General features: G+C 40.4%; 1 protein-coding gene across 1 annotated transcript; it reads left to right on the top strand.

The window, feature by feature from the left end:
- Nucleotides 1-424: 424 nt before the first annotated feature.
- On the top strand, nt 425-17,951 carry LOC123095998 (calcium-transporting ATPase 3, endoplasmic reticulum-type). The gene is made up of 34 exons (XM_044517577.1): nt 425-583; nt 674-724; nt 814-847; nt 1,558-1,575; nt 2,489-2,625; nt 2,731-2,805; nt 3,442-3,487; nt 4,335-4,394; nt 4,488-4,568; nt 4,801-4,886; nt 6,112-6,213; nt 6,399-6,452; nt 7,184-7,285; nt 8,147-8,205; nt 9,629-9,773; nt 9,960-10,067; nt 10,611-10,763; nt 10,858-10,962; nt 11,512-11,708; nt 12,117-12,228; nt 12,398-12,496; nt 12,574-12,719; nt 13,302-13,359; nt 13,521-13,613; nt 13,804-13,854; nt 13,957-14,088; nt 14,369-14,470; nt 15,249-15,303; nt 15,386-15,471; nt 16,579-16,727; nt 17,002-17,107; nt 17,247-17,300; nt 17,478-17,526; nt 17,597-17,951. The coding sequence occupies exons 1-34, from the start codon at nt 551-553 to the stop codon at nt 17,659-17,661; spliced, it is 3,003 nt and encodes a 1,000-aa protein (XP_044373512.1). The 5' UTR covers nt 425-550; the 3' UTR covers nt 17,662-17,951.
- Nucleotides 17,952-21,265: the final 3,314 nt, after the last annotated feature.

The raw sequence follows: 21,265 nt of genomic DNA, 5'->3' as shown, positions 1-21,265 counted from the left end.
TTTCGTCTTCAACTACACGTCCAAAGGCCTCTGCAGGATTGTCTATCCAATCTACACAGATCACAAGAATCCTTTCCTACATGACTTGGTGCATCATTTTCGATCTTACATAAAACAAACCATGACAATCCTATGCGTATGACTATCGCTTGCTTGCTGCATATAGTATCATGAGCTATGCTTTTCGAACAACAATATGTTAATGCATACTCTTACAATACCTGGCTTACATTCGGCCTTTGCGCGCAACGGGTCATCTAGTCTCCTGAAAACGGGCTAGCGAGAAGGCGAAGCAAAGCTAGGCTAAAAAGTGTGCATCACTTGTCTCGCACTTCACTTCCTCATGGCCCACGTGCTCCAGCGGTCGAGCCGGACCAAAGATCCCACGGCCACCTGTCCTCTGACCTGCAAATCACACCGTTGCTACCAATAAAACACCCAAAGCCAAAACCCGAGCTGAGAAAATCCGGCCGCTTCTCCCTGGCCGCACCGCCGCGATCACTCCCTCCCCTCCGCCCCCGCCTCCTCCCACCCGCCGGCGCCGCCGGCCATGGAGGACGCCTACGCCAAGTCCGTCGCGGAGGTAAGCCCCCGCCTCGCGCCATCGCTTGACCTTCCCCCCCTCGCCGCCGCCGCCGCGTCTCACGGATCTGGTCGCCGCCCTTCCTCGCAGGTGCTCCAAGCGTTCGGCGTGGACCGGACCAAGGGCCTCTCCGACTCGCAGGTGCTGCTCCCGAGCCGTCCGCGCTGTGGTTTTTGTTCTGAGTTACGGGGAATGGGGGGGCTGATTTGGTTTTTTGCTTGTGTGGGCAGGTGGAGCAGCATGCCTCGCTCTACGGCAAAAACGGTGAGCAACTTCCTGCCGTCCAATGCGTTTTCGTTCTCTTATTGTCGCCGAACCGTTTGTGTTAAGTAACAAATGGAGAGAAGGATATGAGGTTTTGCTGAGCGAGGAAGTTTTTCAGACGAGGAATTGTTTAATTCCTTCGCACCAACCTTGAAATGTATTCTATCCAAATTCATCAGAATAGGGCTTTTTATTTCGCACACGGCGGCTATCTATAGTTCTATATTTTGTCAGCATTGATATGCCCTCCCTCTGCTTTGGTGGTTAAGTCCTAGCCGCTAGAACCATCTAAAACCAGAGCATTTCTAAATAAGGAGATGTGCTCGGTGACCTTTTTGCAATACTAATAACGGCCTCACACCTTATAACTTGCTGAGGTTATCCGACAAAAAACATTTTGTCACGGATGTAATGCCATAACCCGCACGTATCAACTTTCATAATCCCTGAATGAAATTTGAAAGTCACCTTGATGCTGATTTAACTGAATTGATACAGCTTTCATACTTTGGATGTAGTTCAGATCCCTACCATTTTTCCAGTAAAATTTGAAAGCTTCAGTCGAGACCCCTGCACAATTTTGAGGGCAGACATATTTATGTTATCATCTAATTTTGCATTGTGGTGTTCATACATTTTGATTCTTGTTATCATTATTGTGGCCTCTAACTGATTGCTGCACTTTGCTTTCGTGCATGGATGATCTGCAGTGCTGCCCCAAGAAGAAAGTAAGTTATCAGCTCTAACTTCTAACGTTCATTTTACGTGCGGCAACACATTTCATATTACCTGTTACACCTTTTCTCCAGTGTTTGCCGTCAGAAAATGTTGGTACTTGGTATTCCATTGTCTCTGTCTTACTCCATCTACCCTTTCTGAATAACTGAATATAAGTCAACCATGGATTGACAGGGATGCATGCAAACTACGAGTTCTACTACTGTAGTTGGCATGCTACAATTACTCAATATGATTTAAATATGGGTAGAAAGCAAAAGTATTGTAATGATTATATGTCAAGTTTGCCAATGTACTTGCATTGCGAAACGACAATTTTGAAAAGTTGGACGTTTTATGAGAAGGAGAGTATCATTGAAATGTGTAAGCTCTACTGTTTGATGATTCCCATGTAAAAATGATTTATTTTTGTAAGGTAGTAGAAAATGTTAAGGGTAGTAGTATAATAGTACGCGTTTTATAGGTATTTGTTACTGTTGGATTGAATAGGTATGCCCTTTGGGCTCGTTTAATGCACCCAGTCGGGCTGTTTCTCTGCAGATACAAGAAATAACCCCAAGACATACATACTAGTCATACTACCCCTTAACATCCTTTACCTTGGATGATGACTTGTTGTACCAAGCTTTTGCAAATACCGTGTTAGACAAATACCTTGTTGGATGATCACCAAATTATATTGTATTGGGTCTTTGTTGTTCTCTTTGCCACCAGCTACAGAAGTTAAGTTTATTGAAGTTCATAACAACTAACTCGATTCTGTTCTAGGAGGATTTTACCAAAAGAAAGAAAAATCGTAACCAGAACAAACGAATAAGGATTTCGAGGAAGATAAATAGATAAAGGAAAGTTAGTTTTGTTACCCTTTATTCATCATCTATTAACGTGAAACTTCTGACCCAGGTACCCCCTTCTGGAAGTTAGTTTTGAAGCAGTTTGATGATTTACTCGTCAAAATATTGATAGCAGCTGCTGTGGTATCCTTCCTTTTGGCTCGATTGAATGGTGAAACTGGATTAACAGCATTTTTGGAACCATCTGTAAGTTGATCCAGTTTGGAGGATATGTCCTATGTGAGGAAGATGATTTTCAAGTGCTTAATGAAGGCAGTAACTAACAAGATGGCCTTTATTTTGATTGCATAGGTCATATTTATGATATTAGCAGCAAATGCAGCAGTTGGTGTGATCACAGAAACAAATGCTGAAAAAGCTCTCGAGGTTCTTACTTTTAAATAAGGCTCTAGTGTTGTGCTCAATTCTGCAGATCTGGTTTACTGCTGTTTGATATGATTTTCTTTTTGCACGTGCTGTGAGATATTATGTGTGGCTTTAAATCTTCTGCTGTCCTATGTTTTCTTGTTTCCCTCTTTCCCTACAAACATCATACACATTACTTCAAGGTGAAACTTGGAATGTTTAAATGGCTGTTAGCTACTCCCTCCGTTCCTAAATATAAGTCTTTTTAGAGATTCCAATATGGACTACATACGGAGCAAAATGAGTGAATCTACACTCTAAAATACGTCTATATACATTCATATGTAGTTTGTATTGAAATCTCTAGAAAAACTTATATTTAGGAACGGAGGGAGTAATTCTTGGATGCATAATCGCGAATACTCCATGTTCACCCTGGTCATGTTCTCTTGTTTCCAACTCCATTATAGTTTGTTTCACATATTTGGAGCAATACAGTACTGATTTTGGTCCTAATTATTCCTTTACTACGCATGGTTAATCTAACTCCATATGCTAGTTATTAACTTCATCTTGTACTATGTAACTACAATTGGCATTGCAATGGCCAACTCTTGTTGTCCATCCACAATGACTTGCTTATGAAAAAATCTGTAGGAGTTGCGAGCATATCAAGCAGATGTTGCAACGGTGCTTCGCAATGGTAATAAACTTTCTGAATTGATTATTGCATTTTGAGCGTGTAAGCATATTTTCACACAATTATTTATTTGCAGTCTTCTGATTGAACTTTTGTTAATTATGACTATGAGTTGCATCTACTCTTTAGTTTTGAAATTGGAAATATGTGCTTGTAACCATTCCACTTGAAAAAATTCAAGTTCAACAAAATCAACTTGCTTTGACAGACATGTGAGGCATGAGCTCATATGTCATTGGTACTGCAGGTTGGTTTGTGTGAGCTGGACCCAGGGAATGCCATGCTTATCGTAGAACTTGTGAAGGTGTTCCATAAGAAGGGCATCATTCTCTTGGAAGAGACTGATGATGCCAAGGCCACTTTTAGATTTGGGTTTACATACATTGTCACAGGCTGCTAAAGATCTGACTGTGCCTGAGCCTACTTATATCGTGGACGCATCATGTCAAGAAGCAGAGTCTTGTGCAAACCTTAGTCCCTGTCAGTTGTTTGTTTTGTGCATGTCCTATGCGTGCATGTACATGTGTCATTAAAGTAGGAGTTGGGCTGCACTTGCAGCTTTATTAAAGTTGGTTTGTAAGACTATGAATTGAAGCAAAAATGCTTTGATTAAGAGCAACATTTACTTACATCATACTTTCTTGCTTCAGAAGTTCCTTTTAATCAGCTTCCACCTGGGTAATGATCCTTGTATTTGTTGATTTGTGAAAACAAAGTGTTTATCTTGATATCTACGATTGGATTGATATATCTTCACTTGAAAGACTCGTTATTAAATATTACTAATGTTCTCTAAATTATTTATTTATATTCATATGATGGAGTCACTTGTCAATGTTCAATTTGTTAGGTTGCTTTTCTATACTTCCAGCAACAGAACTTGTCCCTGGAGATATTGTAGAAGTGGGAGGTACTGTCCAAGGCCATTCAAGTGATTTCCATTTAGCATAATGCTGATTATGTTCCTGATCTAACTTGGTTACACCTTGTTTCTTATGGGCAGTTGGTTGCAAAGTTCCAGCTGACATGAGAATGGTTGAAATGCTAAGCCATCAATTGCGTGTTGACCAGGCAATTCTGACAGGTATTTTTTGTGTTGTCCTGTGCTATCCTCCTGTCCATCCTAATATTAGAAGTTGACTAGTTTGTCGTGGCAATCTTGTTTTAGAGAACAGGAGAAATGTTATGCCCTTTGTTTGGTCAATTGATCTGGCCATATCATTGTCGCTAGAGACATTACTAGGTGCATGGTATAACCTATCAACAGCTAACATACATGTTTCTGAATCACTTGTTTATTTTGTGCATTATTCTAGGGGAAAGCTGTTCAGTGGCTAAAGAGCTTGATTCAACTTCAGCAATGAATGCTGTCTACCAGGACAAAACAAACATTCTTTTCTCGGTAGGTGTATATGTGCAGCTTAGTATCTTGGTAGTCACATAGATCTATTGATTTTTTATAGCGTTCAGTCTAGGGAACTAATCAAGTAAACATGCTTTTTTAAGTGAAAATATCTGAACTTCAATGCGAATCCGTTGGTTGAGGGATGATGAATCAGATTGGAATGTCCTGAAAATGTAGGAGCCATGTGAGGCTGTTATTCAGGATATGTCCCATCCATTTTTTTCCATTGTGGAAACACTGCTCATACCTACATGTCTTGTTTGCTCAAAATAATTGAAATCTGTGCTAGCGATCTTTTGTCCTCTCTGATTATTGACAAGCATATTCGTTTGGCCGTTAGGTAAGATTGAGAAACGATGAAAAATAATACGCAGTTTGATATGTTTAAGTCTTTGTAGGATTGTATGATTATCTTTTGAAACCTTAATGTAACTCTTACATTTGAGAACTTGTAACACATAAAAGGGTTAAAAAGCCCACCTAGGTGTGCGAAAGCACTAGGAGAGCAATATGTAGCCTTGGCCCTAGGTTCTCTGCCGAAGGCGTTTTCACTGGTGACGCATCGATGAGGAGGGACAAGGAGGTGGTGTGTGGACATTGAAAATGAACGTCTGCAGCAAGGTAAGAAAGTGTGGTAGCGGGACACCACCCGTGGCGGCGTGTCATCAGTGATGGGGTTGATGGCATTAGATGTTGTTGCTCATGCAGTCGTGGTGACAGCGGCAGCACGATCTGTAGGCAGATGTGAACCATGACGTAACTAAAGCAGCAACTTAGTGGGCAAATGGGCCTAGTGGGGCCTTAATTTTTCCTTTTTCATTTCAGTTTTGAGTTTTTGACTCTTTCACCCCTCTAATTTCTACCCGCTTGAGCAGTGAAGCCTGCAGCAGCTGCTGCTGTCATGCAGAGCGTCTTAGCATGCCTAGGCGCCACTTAGGTTTGTCGTCCAGATCGCCGTACATGTTCAGACTGCTCTGGAATTTAGAGGAACAAATTTCAGGCTACTGGCACTAGGCGGCACAAAACTCCTGCCTAGCATCCAGTGCCCTTTTAAACCTAAAAAAGTAGATATATCTTCTTGAACTGCTGAAATTCGAAGTCCGGGGTATTTTTCAAATTACATCTCAAAGAACACTTTCTCTTTAAAACTTTTGCTCATTACATCCATTCTCCAGTTGCTTCTTCTGAACTTTGCATGCTACCTGATGTCTTTGCTTCCCAGGGTACTGTTGTTGTAGCTGGTAGAGCAAGAGCTGTCGTTATTGGTGTTGGTTCTAATACTGCGATGGGAAGTATACGTGATGCAATGTTGAGAACAGAGGATGTAAGCATTCGATTTGCTTCTCATTTGTGTATATTATGATAAAATTTGATAATGATGTTTCTTATTCAAAGTATATATTTTCACTTTATCTTTTTGCTGCTCTAGTATTGTATTGTGTCTTAGCACTATGATTGCTTTATGTATAGTGACAATTTTACGTACTGACGATATTCCCACACATCCAGGAAGCGACTCCACTGAAGAAAAAACTGGACGAATTTGGCACATTTCTGGCAAAGGTAGCTGACCATGGTCTTTTCCAACATGTTATGAGTAGTTTTTCTTTCCAAAATTAAGGGCATTATTGCCTGAAAAATTATGACTGAAGCAAATGTATGGAACCAATCAAAATTATAACCATTTACTGGAAGAGAGCCTGATGAAGATTTCACAAGGAAAGCTAACCACAATTGAATCTTGTTTTCCTTTGCTCAAGAGCCTTAATGGTTTAGTATATTCATTTACACTTCTCTTGAAATATCAGCAACTTTATGATTGTAGTTTTGCTCCCAAATTTTATGTAGCTTTTCCATTTTTGTACTTGACTGTTTGATCCATCTCTTATTAATTAATTTGGATTCCCTTTATTTGCGCTCATATGTTTTTCTAACCTGTAAGATGCACATATCTAAATTATACTGAAGTCACGTTTACCTAGCTAGGGTTGCAGGTCCATGGCATGATACATGTCTGATAGATTAGAGACTTGGAAGTCATAATAATTCTAGTCTAAAACAAGTCCAACTCAGATTAGAAGTTGACCAGTGCAAACTGTCAACATAAGTTTGATTTCAGTGTATTTTCTGAAAATATTACTTGTGCTAATGGGGAAAATATTAGAATGACAAAAATAATGGGTGGAATATAAGCTCGGTTGAGAGTGAATCACCGTTGTTCTTTCAGGAATCATATAGTTTGAAGTTAAAATGCTTTTTCAGGCTTAATCAGAATTTTTTAATTTTATTTTCAGGTTATAGCAGGGATCTGTATTCTTGTTTGGGTTGTAAATATTGGCCATTTCCGAGATCCTTCTCATGGTGGCTTTCTTAGGGGTGCCATTCATTATTTTAAGGTAATATCAATATTCCTGTTTTGTCTGAATGTACAATTATTGGTATTTGCTCATTGTAGGTTCTGTAATACTTGTGCTAATGGGGAAAATATTAGAATTGCTTGTTGTGTGTTAAGCCAGAGTGCAGAATTTGGTATCGTTGGTTCTCTTTCGTAGACTGTATTTTCATGAAAGCTACATTCACACAAATTAGCTGGGGTTATTGTTGTCAGGCTCTAGTGCATGTATCTGTAGAATGACATTGTTTATAGCCATTTATTATAACTCGTATACTCAGGCCATTTATGATGTTGCACAGTATGGTCTGTATGTGGAAACTCGATTGTTCAGATGTGGTTGATGACAGCAATTTTCGTTTCATTCAAGTTGACTGGCTTAAAATCTTAAATGGGTTCCTTGTTCATATAGTTGTGTCCATTAAGTGGACCTACGTACATGCATTTGATAAAGAGCTGTCAATCCACCTCGGTTAGGCATTGTTATCTTTAATACTGCCCATTGCAAGCAAGTCATTTTAGCCCTAAGAACTTTTCTTTAAGTATAGATCGTTCTACAACCTGGAAGCTTATTTACTCATTGCTTTGTGTTATAGTTATACCCTTTGTAGTAAATGTGCATGTTCTCATTGATAATGAAGCTTTCTAACATATTGAATGAAAAAATGATAATGTTTGTGAATAATGAAGGGTGCCAATGCCATTTTGTATTGCTTCTTACTTCGTGTACCCAAAGCTATACTTAAGATTGGAGGGATTAGTTAATTTTGTACTTCCTTGTACCTTATACTGCTGCTTTCTACCGTTACTAATTATTGTGCCTAACTTTGATTTTTGGAAAATATGCACTGTTTTCTTTTGATAGGTAGCAGTTGCCCTTGCTGTTGCAGCTATTCCAGAAGGTCTCCCAGCTGTAGTAACAACGTGAGTTTCCTTACAAACAATTTGTAGCTTTCCAGTAGTGCCAAATAAAATATTTATGTGATTCAGTTGATATATCAACAAAAATATCTGATTTAAATCTGTAATTTGAAGGTGTACTTAATATCTCCAACTTTACCAGTGTTTGTTAATACTATAATGTTTCTCTCAATTAGTTAATTCTTAATTATTAATAAAGCACGAAATCAATTCAGATTCTTATCAAAATGGGAAGTGTGATCAATTGGAATTTGGAAAGTGAAGTTTGGAAGTTTGAAAGAGTGCATTGGGATTTAGATATTGTAACACAATGAGTTAATCCCATGGCCTGTTAGCTAGTTACTGAACTTGGCTTCCTTGTATATGGTGTGAACAATTTGTGCTGCTTGCGACAAAATTAGTCTTCTTTTTCGAGAAAACGCAAAGGATCTTTGCGTTTCATTGCATTGAAAAGATGGGAAAGAACAATCCTCCTAGGAGGCGAGTGTTACAAGGGCATGCGCCCGATCAGTGGACATCCCAGGATGCGGGCAGAACAACCTTGAGCCCCTGTGCCTCCGCTTGTACCCAACATTTGGCCTCATCTTTGATCCTATCCACTAACGTATCAATCGATGGTCTCACGTTGTCGAAGACGCATCTTTCAGATCATCTAGGGAACGAGCATGGTGATGGATTGCAGGGCTTTACGCAGCATGGGAGGTGTCTGCTCCTTCGCTCGCAGCCACCTGTCCATAAGGGTAGGTTCATGATCCGGTGGCTAGATGGTATGCGTGTCCAGTCCATGATGATGTGCCAGGTTTGCCGGGCGAACGGGCAGGCCAGGAGCAGGTGCTGGATTGTCTCCGGTGCCTGATCGCAGAGGAGGCATATGGGGTGATGCTGCAGACCGCGTCGGGCGAGCCGTGCTGTAGTCCAGCATCGGTATTGGCCGGCCAACCAGTGGAAGAACTTAACGCGATGCGGCACCCAACTCTTCCAGGTAAACTTCCATGAGGGGCATCGCGTGGATCCGTGGAAGGTGGCCGAGTAGGAGCTGTTGGCCGTCCATCTCCAGAGCAGCCGGACTGGCTCATTCGTAAGGGTGATGTGCTGCACGGCCTGCCAAAGCAACAGATATTGCCCAATCTTGTGTATCCCAAGGACTCCTTGGATATCGTGGGCTTAAGTGTTGCGAGCGAGTCTGGTGGTCTAGGCGGAGCTGGGAGTCATTTTTGACTAACCTTTTTTGAGTGGGAGAGAATTGATCTTGTGCATTTGTCTCAGCCATGACTCTGGTTAAGAAACTAGAAACATGACACTGTCCATTACCAGTCTTATCCTCAGTCTAGATGTTCTAAGTTTCTTGTTCATTTTATATTGAAGTGTAGTGGTTTACTTTGTTCCTTCTTGAAGTGAATATAACATCTCATTGGTTTACTTCTAGGTGCTTAGCTCTTGGTACCAAGAGAATGGCTCGCTTGAATGCCATTGTAAGGTCTTTGCCCTCTGTGGAGACATTAGGATGCACAACAGTCATTTGCAGTGACAAAACTGGCACTCTTACGACAAACATGATGTCAGTGTCTAAGGTGAGTACTCCAGTTTACAGCATCATTTCTCTTTTAGTTGGCCCTTTCATTTTATTTTCCTTTTGCATGCATAAGTGTGCAGTGGGATTTGACTAAAATACAATATGTGCTTTAAGATTAAAGTCTGTTACACTTGGTCAATATATTATGTTCACCGCATAACTAACAAGTGTCTTAATATCCCAGGTATGTGTTGTGCGGTCTGTGCACCAGAGACCAATAACTGATGAGTACTCTATTAGTGGAACCACATTTGCTCCTGATGGGTTTATATATGACGCCAGTGAAAATCAGGTACAATGATGTATTTCTCAGCTGTCACTAATTTGGTGATCATTATAGTGCAACGGCCTTAACCATCTATTTTCATTTGTCTTAACAGCTGAAATTATTCTTTTTTGACTGCAGTACAAGAACACATTGTGTAAATGATACCAAATTACCAAACCCATGACACATGATCAAGATTGTTACAATCCACTAGTCTTGTAGCCATTACTCTGCTAAGCTCAGCTTTACCAGGGAATGCCTTGCATTAGAGTAGAATGACAGAGTACGATGGTGCATAGCATAGCAACAATAGACATAGCCTTCTAGAGGCTAAGTTTAGTACACAACTTTTGACTGAGATGGTACAGCTCTACCCAGCGAGACAAATGTTAGGCTCTTGTAGATGGATTAATTGTGTGACCAGCCATATCAGTATATTAGCAACCTGCGGAACCCTTTGGGTTATTTATCGAGCGACCATGATGTCCCTTAGTTAGTGTGCAAAACATTGTACATGTGACATTTGGTTTAGGCACTAACTTTTCAGGCGGCTTTCATCTGTTGCAGCTGGAGTTTCCTCCTCAATCCCCATGTCTCCTTCATATAGCCATGTGTTCAGCTCTTTGCAATGAGTCCACTTTACAGTACAATCCTGATAAAAAAAGTTATGAGAAAATTGGAGAGTCCACTGAAGTTGCTTTGCGCGTTCTGGTGGAGAAGGTCAGTTGTTAGTCACGGTATCTGCTTATCAGTGCACTTTTGATAGCTTTCGTGGGAACTATCAATCTCAATTTTCATTTTGTTGATTGATTAGGTCGGTCTTCCTGGTTTTGATTCGATGCCTTCAGCTCTGAACATGCTAACTAAGCATGAGCGTGCATCGTACTGCAATCATTATTGGGAAAATCAGTTCAGAAAGGTTATATTTCTCTACTTGTTGGCATTGATATATTGATCTCATATTCTGTGGCCCTGTATTTGCAGCTCCCTTTAAGAGTACCCCCTGCCCCTACCCTATGTCTGCTACTCCCATGCATAAAGAACTTCCTTGATTATGAACTTGTTCTGCTAGCATATAAGTAGGCATTAGAAACATCATCCTTCTGTTAGTTGTTAAAAAATATACAGCAGGTCTGATACTTTATGCAACTATGCAAGTACTTCGAAAGTTCTTGTGGTATCAGCAGTTGTTCCTCCCACATACTAGAAAATTTCAATTGTTTAATTATCTATTTGCATAACTGATAAGGTTTTCATCTCAAGTCATTATTTAGGTAAACTGCAGTTGACACTTGGGTGGAATAGTATATGCACTATCTATTATATTGTTCACACTTTGACTATACTGCCCGCCTATATGCTGTATAGTCTAACTGGGTGTGACTTATTTAACTTAAATTTCGATCTTATTTCTTCAGATTTATATTATGATGTTCTTATGTTTTTTTCTTTCTGATATATTCTTTAGATATCAGTTCTAGACTTTTCCCGAGATCGCAAAATGATGAGCGTCCTTTGCAGTCGAAAACAACAGGAGATTATGTTTTCAAAAGGTGCCCCTGAAAGTGTAATGGCAAGATGCACACATATATTGTGCAATGATGATGGGTCTTCTGTACCATTGACTATGGACATACGTAATGAGCTGGAAGCTAGATTTCAAAGGTCAGCCTTTCCACGTGTAGTTTTTAGGGTTATGAGGTTGCATCTTTCTTAATGGATGTGATTAAATTATTGAAGCATTCAATTCATATAGTCAGATTTAACAATAGAAAAAAGGTTAGCCTTTAAATCTGCATGTAGCTTTTGGGTCATGAGGTTGTATGTTTCTTGATGGATATGATCACAACATTGAAACATTCAGTTCATATAGGCAGATGTAACAATATAACTGAGATTATTTCTGACGTGAAGGGACCTCGGTAATTTTGACCAAACCCTGCCACTAAGTTAGCACTTGGCAATGTCATATTGTTGCATATGATTTTTTTTCTCTAAATATGCTTACTAATCTTTTTTTTCCTACATCAAGTGCTTTAGATGAATATGTTCAATGATCTCCGAATGTTTCAGTTTTGCAGGAAAAGATACCCTAAGGTGCCTAGCATTAGCATTAAAACGAATGCCAGAAGGCCAACAAAGTCTTTCTTATGCTGATGAGGCAAATCTAACATTTATTGGATTGGTACGCTTTGTCACTCCTGCTGGTTCTGCTGTTCCTTCTTTAGTAGTCATCTACGTTTTGTTCACTCATTTTAATATGCTTTGCCTTTGTAGGCAGGTATGATTTATGTTAGTTAAGATAGCAGTGCCACTAATAATTGATGATGCAAATTCTTTTGCTACTGGTTCAGGTTGGGATGCTTGACCCTCCAAGAGATGAAGTTCACAGTGCTATCCATTCTTGTATGTCAGCAGGGATTCGTGTTATTGTTGTTACTGGGGATAACAAGGTTGGTGAACATATTTGTTTATTTTTGCTCTTAAGATCTTTTGATACTGTTGAGAAAATAAATATGTGCTGTTTTAGTCCACTGCAGAATCTCTATGTCGGCAAATTGGTGCGTTTGAGCATTTAGATGACTTTACAGGGTATTCATATACAGCATCAGAATTTGAAGGGCTTCCTCCTTTGGAAAGGGCAAATGCATTGCGAAGGATGGTTCTGTTCTCCAGGTGATTTGAATATCATTACAACCTTGTTGAAGTTTAGGACATAGCTACCCCTTGCTGAATGGGTCATCCCAGTTTCTCTTGTAATGAGCTCCATGAACTTAATAGAATGCAAAGTAATAGAGCAGTATTCTACTGCATGAAAAATGTTTTTATTTTGCTATTGGGATCACCCAGCTCATTGCTGATGACTGGCTGTAGTGACATACACAAATAGTGCTGCCATAAGCAGTCGTACGTTGATGCAATGGCTGAGGTTGGAGTTTTGTTTTCCTATTATTAGTGTGGTTCCTTAGACTTGTTCCCGTGAGTGCTTTGTTACTAGAGATATAGTTCATCAGAAAAATATGGCATTCGCCATCTCAATTTTGAACACTAATTATACCTCCATTCTATCACAACCGAGTGGCACGGAACATAATATATGCTTACTTACCTGTGGCAAGTGACTACATTGGACATCGCAATAACTCAGACAAAAAAGTGGTAAAATGATTAAACCATGGACAGATGTAGGGATTAATCACCATTCTTCCGGTTTTGTACTCTTGATTGCCTTTTTATACCTGACTATTTTCACTGCAGAGTGGAACCTTCTCATAAGAAGATGCTTGTTGAAGCCTTGCAATCACATAATGAAGTGGTAAGCTTTTACTTGTTGATAAAGTTTCCATTGTGCTCTTTAGTCTTCATGGTGATGAAACTTATTTAGTTGCTATGGAATCGATCAATGGGAATTTATGCTTCACTTTCCACTTCATGCAATTCATTTTACGCAGTAGTCGTGTTTGTTTCACATGCAAGGTTGCAATGACTGGTGATGGAGTCAATGATGCACCTGCCCTGAAAAAAGCAGATATAGGAATAGCTATGGGATCAGGAACTGCTGTTGCAAAGGTATTGATTTTTTAAACCGATGTTAAGGTATAACTGCTATATAGATTAGAAGTAAACAGGGACATTGGTATTCATTATCTTGAGAATTTTGTTTCTTTCAAATATTTTCAGGCAATCCTTTTCTTCATGTTTTGGTTGCTTTTGCGGACCTTTTTGAATTTGACAACTTATGTTTACCTTTTTATTTCAGAGTGCTTCAGATATGGTATTGGCTGATGACAACTTCGCTACAATTGTTGCAGTAAGATTATGATCTGACTGATTAACATACAAATAAGACATAACAATTGGATCTTATTATGCTTGTTGTTTACTCAAACTTATTATTATCATTTGCTCACAGGCTGTTGCAGAGGGAAGGGCCATATATAATAACACCAAGCAGTTTATTCGATACATGATTTCATCAAATATTGGGGAGGTAGTTTGTATTTTTGTGGCAGCGGTGCTTGGGATGCCTGACACACTTGTACCTGTGAGTAGAAAACTCTTTCTTAGCTTCTATGTGTCTTGAGATGAAATATGTCGACTTATACAATCTATCATCTGTAGTTGAATAAGTATCGCAATCTTATATTTTGTTTTGGAATTAATGTGGCAAGAAAGTACAGTCATATGTGGCATGTTTATCTTGTCATTATATTTTGCCCCCTGCTTACTGCTGTATAATGTTTTTAACATACATATTTCTGGAGCTTCTTAATTTTGTAATTGGATGGAAAATCTGCTTACCTCTCTACTCCATCACTTTGTAGGTCCAGCTACTCTGGGTAAACCTTGTTACTGACGGGTTGCCTGCAACCGCAATTGGTTTTAACAAGCCTGATGGCAATATCATGGCAGTTAAGCCTCGTAAGGTAATATAAAAAGGGTGTTGCACCTGATGAGAGGGAGCTTTCCATCTTGTCATCATTGGATGGAATATATATTACTTATACATGGGCTAATGGTACTATATTCATGTATCTATACCTAACAGTGATACATGTATCTTATACTCCCTCCATTCCATAATTCTTGTCATGGTTTTAGTTCAATTTTAGTTCAAATTTGAACTAAAACCACGACAAGAATTGGGGAACGGAGGGAGTACCTAACAGTGATTACTTGGTAGCTTGTCATTTTTTTATAAACTAAGGTACGTTTTAGGTTGTCCCCATTATTATTTTAATGTTTATACTGACTTCAGTTAAAATTGGTTTAGCAGTTGATTGTATTTGCATAGTGAGTAAATTCATGTAACTTGACAATGTAGCTGTTCTGGTGTTATCAGGAATTCTAAAGTCTTCTACCAACTGTGAGATAAAGCAAGTCCACAGTACAATGTCCTCACTCTTAGAACTCGTTTGGCACATGAACATTCCTAAGTGATAATTGGATGCTGCAGTGGCCCAAATCCCTTCCTATTACTTTGCTTGTGCACTATGCTATATGTTTATGTGTACACTGGATTCCTTGTTGCGTCCATGAGAACTGTTGACTTATTTCATTTTAATTACTGTGTGGTAATTGCTTGGTACTTAGCAAAAAGTGTGAATTGCTGAGTGAGTCGGTTCAAGTAATAGCTATGATTTTAATTTTCTAGTTTGCCACATTTATCAAAATGCTCTTTCCTGCTGCATATTTGAATTGCAGGTGAACGAAGCTGTGGTCAGTGGATGGCTCTTTTTCCGCTATTTAGTCATTGGTGGTATGCACTAAAGTGCCTGTATTGACATTTATTAGCTTTGCTTCTGGAATTATTGTTGTTTCTTATAGTTTTGTTAATGCAGCTTACGTTGGTCTTGCCACTATAGCGGGGTTCGTTTGGTGGTTTGTTTATTCTGAAGATGGTCCTAGATTACCATACTCTGAATTGGTAAGTTGGGAATTCAAACTCTTTCTACTTTTTACACTGTTAATTTTTGGTGTTTACAACCCACCCATAAGCTTATACTTGAAAAGATATTCCTGTAGACTGTAGTGCAGTACTGCATACTTCTTTTTCACTGATTATCAAATACCTCTGCTGTTGTCAACTGCTTGCCTATCTCATTGGGTTGGATTTTCCAGGAGATCTTGGTCGACATGCTTGAGTGAGTCCTGCCAAGAAATCTTATACTCCCTCTGTAAAGTAATATAAGACCTTTTAGATCAGTACTTTAGTGATCTAAAAGGTCTTATATTACTTTACAGAGGTAGTATTTGTTTTCCAAAAAGGAAAACGGTTGTAGCAAGCCCTAGTGTAAAATTTGCATATTGTAAAAATATATACATATAAGATGTCAAAACCCTTTCTATATGATTTTTCCCAAATAGCACTGTGAGTAACATGGCATGTAATGTGCATTTTAAGTTATGAAACAACTCGTTTGTTCTGAGTTCAGCTTATACATAGAGATTCCTTTGTTGGGTCTCATGGTAGATGGATGGGCCGGTAATGGAGTTTCAAGCTGTCAATTCATATGGCCGTTTGGATGTACCCAGGGATTAAAAAAAATGCTTACATATACATATAAAAAGTTCTGGTTCATAGTCATATGCGGGAGCTGGTTAGGAATGGCCTTTCTCCTGGTCAGGTTTTATTGTAAATTCGAGCATCTAATTTGAGTTTGACTTGTTTCTCCTGGTTTGCCAGTCCATCGAAATTTTAAAAGAAATCAAACTTTGATCTGAATTCAAGGTGGTACATTCCTCTGGATCTTACTGCCATGCTTGGTTATTGCTTAGACTTTTACCCTTTCCTCACCACAGAATCATATTTCACTTGCATACTTGAATAGTTCAATTCTGTATGTTTGAGAGTTCTGAACGTGAAATCAGCAATAAATTTTTGTATGGTTCCTCTCCCTCTCCATGCCTGCTTAACAATATTCCTTATGGTCTATTTCCCCCTTCTTTATTTTGCTTGAAGTTTCTTATTGTGGCTCTTGTTCAAACATTACTGATTCAGTAAATTCTGAATATCTTTCTTTTCCTACTGCAGATCAATTTTGATTCATGTTCAACCAGGCAAACTTCATATCCTTGCAGCATCTTTGAGGATCGCCATCCATCAACTGTTTCAATGACTGTTCTTGTTGTTGTCGAGATGTTTAATGCCTTGAATAACCTAAGTGAAAATCAATCTCTACTGTAAGATCCCTTGTCTCTCATCTCATTCTGAGCCTCGTTTTTTCCCCGCATATAGCAGCACCCAATACCCATACTCCCATGTGCTACTTCTAATGAGCAGGAAACAGTTAGTTTAAATCTTGATATCTTGATAGATACACATGCATCTCTCCTGCATGATCTTGAAATTTCTTTCTCTGACCCAGTGGAACTTGTCCTGCTTGTAATATTTGGTCTGCGTATGTAAATTAATTTGCATAACCTGAAATGATTTTTGGAACTTCCCTTGCATCAGTGTCATTCACCCATGGAGTAACCTATGGCTTGTTGGGTCAATCATTCTGACGATGCTTCTTCACGTAGCAGTCTTGTATACGGAACCCCTGTCAGCTCTTTTCTCAGTAAGTCACTCATCTTCATTTTTGTGCAGTTGTGAGTTGTGACCCACGTCATGCAGTTAGTCACATTGTCACCTGTTCTTTTATAGTAAGCTTACAGTAACGCCAAAGAATTATTGATAATCGTGGTTTACTTATGCAGGTGTCTCCATTAACTTTGGCTGAGTGGAAAGTTGTTCTTTACCTATCCTTCCCTGTGAGTGTTTTTTTCTACCTTGAGTTGCCATGTTGTCCAAATTTCTGGTGAACCTAGTCTTTCTATATTAAAACATGGCAAGGACACGTGGGAATTCTGCCCCTACATAAAATTTGTTTACACTGTAGCTAGTTATGTCCGTTTACACATGTATCTAAACTTCTCCTTGGCCGTTAGGTAATTTTGATTGATGAGGTGTTGAAATTTTTCTCAAGAAGACCTCGAGGTATGTTCTCAAACGGTAGATTTTTTTTTAAACTTTAGTCAGCCAGAGCTGATCATTTTGTTATTTGCAGCTTGGAGTTTTCCTTTACGGTTATGGAGACGAGAAATGCTTCCAAAAGAAGCCCGAGATAATTGATTTTAGGACTAAGAAAGCTGTGCTCGAGATAGCATGAAGCTTGACTTTTGGCTGCGGTGAAACTAATTTTGGCTAATTTATTTGGGCTTGAAAGCTGACAAACATTGTAGAAAGTTTGTATACCTCCTTCTGTCGATTGGGTCAAACAGATATTGACAGGAACTATGTAATTTTAATGTATCAAAACATGAGTAGAGAGCAGTTTTGGATGAGTGTTGTAAGAAATAGTTATATAGAGACAGAATGTTCAAACTTGCAATGGACACTTCGAAGACACGAGCTCATAATTCCATAGGCTTGTACTCTCGAGTATTTTTTATTGGAGACGTATCCCCAATGTCGCTTCACATCTTTAATTTAGGACATATCGCACAGCAAGCCTCTGACAATTTAGTCGGTCGAGGTTTCAAGCGTTTGTAATGCCCATTTTCATGCACCAGTAATGAAGATTCTATAAATTGTACTTTGAATTAACTAGCTAAAGAGTCATGTGTGTTGCAACGGAAGGGAAAAAAAATACCATACGTCCTTAACCCAATAAACATGACTTAAGACCTCAATAGGTCTATGTCTTTTATTTCAACATGACATCCCATCTATGTTACCGCTTATCCCCTTCAAATCTTCACCAATGGTGGCCTCAATGCTCTCACATAATCACAACGTGTTTGAATGTGGTCAATCTTAAGGCGTCTCTCTTGGCATAAGATGAGAAATATTTTGTTTTTTCTTGCGAGATTTTGCTGAGGCGTGCATGTGTGTTATCTATTATTATTCCCGTCTCCAATCTGGTCTTGCTGAGATGTTCATTTGCGATCCGGATCGGCACTGGTACAAAAGAAAAATAGATCGTGTGCTATTGATTAAGGCTGTACCCTATATAATATTTTAAAAACAATTAACAGGTAAACTTATTTAGATTCTACATATTTTCTAATCAAATTTCATAACATGTTAAAATTATAATCAGGGCTTAAAAGATGTGGATATTTTGGAAAACCATTTGTTCTAGATACACCGTGGTTGATTAACCCAAATATCCGGGGGTTTATGTAAAAATGAAAATAAACGAATCATTTTCTCTTTGACTTAAAAATGGATTGCGGGTTAATTACCAGAAAAGGCAGGAGATTTTCTAAAAAATGCAAAAAAAAACTTTTTAATGCAACTTAAAGATGGATTGCATATTAGTAATTGTAAAGATAGGGGGTTTCTGTAAAAATATGGAATACATGATTCTACCCTTATTAGTATGTATAGATATAGATATAGATTGGCACGACGATGCCAAATTTAGAGCATCTCCAGCCGTTGCCCCCCCCAGGACGCATAAAAATCGCCCCCTCGGGGCGAGCCGGCGATTCGTTCGGCGCTGGGGGCGGTTTTGCGCCCAGTCGTCGCCCCCAACTCGCCCCTAGTTGCCGATTTTGGCCCACTTTTGAAGTCCCATTTCGGCGAAAAAGGCCCATATGGGCGAGAATAGGCCCATATTCGGCGTGGTTCGCCGTGGCTTGACGTTCAATTATCATAAATATTTTTTTATCACATATTTCATCACAGAAAATTCAAATACTTCAACAAAATAGTTCAACAACAAATAGTTCAATACAAATTATATAGTTCAACAAATAAAAACTCATATTTCATCACACGTCGCGCCCGGTGTCGCCCTTGAGCCTCCATAGGTGCTCTATCAGATCTTGCTGCAGTTGATGATGCACCTGTGGGTCTCGGATCTCCCGACGCATACTGAGGTAGGCAGTCCAGGTTGCCGGTAGCTGGTGATCAACTTGGGCAAGAGGACCCTGCCTGTGGTATGGTTCAGTGTCAAACACTGGCTCTTCCTGCTCGCTCTCAATGATCATGTTGTGCAAGATGACACAGCAGGTCATGATCTCCCACATTTGATCTTTCGACCAGGTCTGAGCGGGGTACCGGACAACAGCAAATCGAGATTGGAGCACACCAAATGCCCGCTCGACATCCTTCCTGCAAGCCTCCTGAATCTTCGCAAACCAGGCGTTCTTGTTGGGAATCGTAGCATAATTTAAAATTTTCCTACGCTCACCAAGATGCATCTATGGAGTGTACTAGCAACGAGGGGAAGGGAGTGCATCTACATACCCTTGTAGATCGCGAGCGGAAGCGTTCCAATGAACGTGGATGACGGAGTCGTACTCGCCGTGATCCAAATCACCGATGACCGAGTGCCGAACGGACGGCACCTCCGCGTTCAACACACGTATGGTGCAGCGACGTCTCCTCCTTCTTGATCCAGCAAGGGGGAAGGAGAGGTTGATGGAGATCCAGCAGCACGACGGCGTGGTGGTGGATGTAGCGGGATGCCGGCAGGGCTTCGCCGAGCATATACGAGAGAGAGAGGTGTTGCAGGGGGAGAGGGAGGCGCCCAAGGCTGTGTTGTTGCTGCCCTCTGGGAGGGGGGGGGGCGCCGGCCAAACCCATCTAGGGTGGGGGGGCGGCGGCCAAGGGGGTGCCTTGCCCCCCAAGGCAAGTGGGAAGCCCCCCACCCTAGGGTTCCCAACCCTAGGCGCATGGGGGGAGGCCCATGGGGGGGCGCCCAGCCCACTAGGGGCTGGTTCCCTTCCCAATTCAGCCCACGGGGCCCTTCCGGGATAGGTGGCCCCACCCGGTGGACCCCCGGGACCCTTCCGGTGGTCCCGGTACAATACCGGTAACCCCCGAAACTTTCCCGGTGGCCGAAACTTGACTTCCTATATATAATTCTTCACCTCCGAACCATTCCGGAACCTCTCGTGACGTCCGGGATCTCATCCGGGACTCCGAACAACTTTCGGGTTTCTGCATACACATATCTCTACAACCCTAGCGTCACCGAACCTTAAGTGTGTAGACCCTACGGGTTCGGGACACATGCAGACATGACCGAGACGCCTCTCCGGTCAATAACCAACAGCGGGATCTGGATACCCATGTTGGCTCCCACATGTTCCACGATGATCTCATCGAATGAACCACGGTGTCGAGGATTCAATCAATCCCGTATACAATTCCCTTTGTCAATCGGTATGTTACTTGCCCGAGATTCGATCATCGATATCCCAATACCTTGTTCAATCTCGTTACCGGCAAGTCTCTTTACTCGTACCGCAATGCATGATCCCATGACTAACGCCTTAGTCACATAGAGCTCATTATGATGATGCATTACCGAGTGGGCCCAGAGATACCTCTCCGTCACACGGAGTGACAAATCCCAGTCTCGATCCGTGCCAACCCAACAGACATTTTCGGAGATACCCGTAGTGCACCTTTATAGTCACCCAATTACGTTGTGACGTTTGGCACACCCAAAGCACTCCTACGGTATCCGGGAGTTGCACGATCTCATGGTCTAAGGAAAAGATACTTGACATTGGAAAAGCTCTAGCAAACGAAACTACACGATCTTTTATGCTATGCTTAGGATTGGGTCTTGTCCATCACATCATTCTCCTAATGATGTGATCCCGTTATCAATGACATCCAATGTCCATAGTCAGGAAACCATGACTATCTGTTGATCAACGAGCTAGTTAACTAGAGGCTTACTAGGGACACGTTGTGGTCTATGTATTCACACATG

Source organism: Triticum aestivum, chromosome 4D (assembly GCF_018294505.1).
Source record: "Triticum aestivum cultivar Chinese Spring chromosome 4D, IWGSC CS RefSeq v2.1, whole genome shotgun sequence".
Lineage (NCBI taxonomy): Eukaryota > Viridiplantae > Streptophyta > Magnoliopsida > Poales > Poaceae > Triticum > Triticum aestivum.
This window is presented reverse-complemented; position numbering and strand designations above follow the sequence as displayed.

Bases quoted from the DNA above. Each gene is read 5' to 3' on its own strand.
- LOC123095998 (XM_044517577.1), top strand. From the start codon at position 551: ATGGAGGACGCCTACGCCAAGTCCGTCGCGGAG. The intron at 14,089-14,368 runs GTGAGTAGAAAA...ATCACTTTGTAG, and splicing joins TGCCTGACACACTTGTACCT to GTCCAGCTACTCTGGGTAAA. The intron at 17,527-17,596 runs GTATGTTCTCAA...TGTTATTTGCAG, and splicing joins TTTCTCAAGAAGACCTCGAG to CTTGGAGTTTTCCTTTACGG.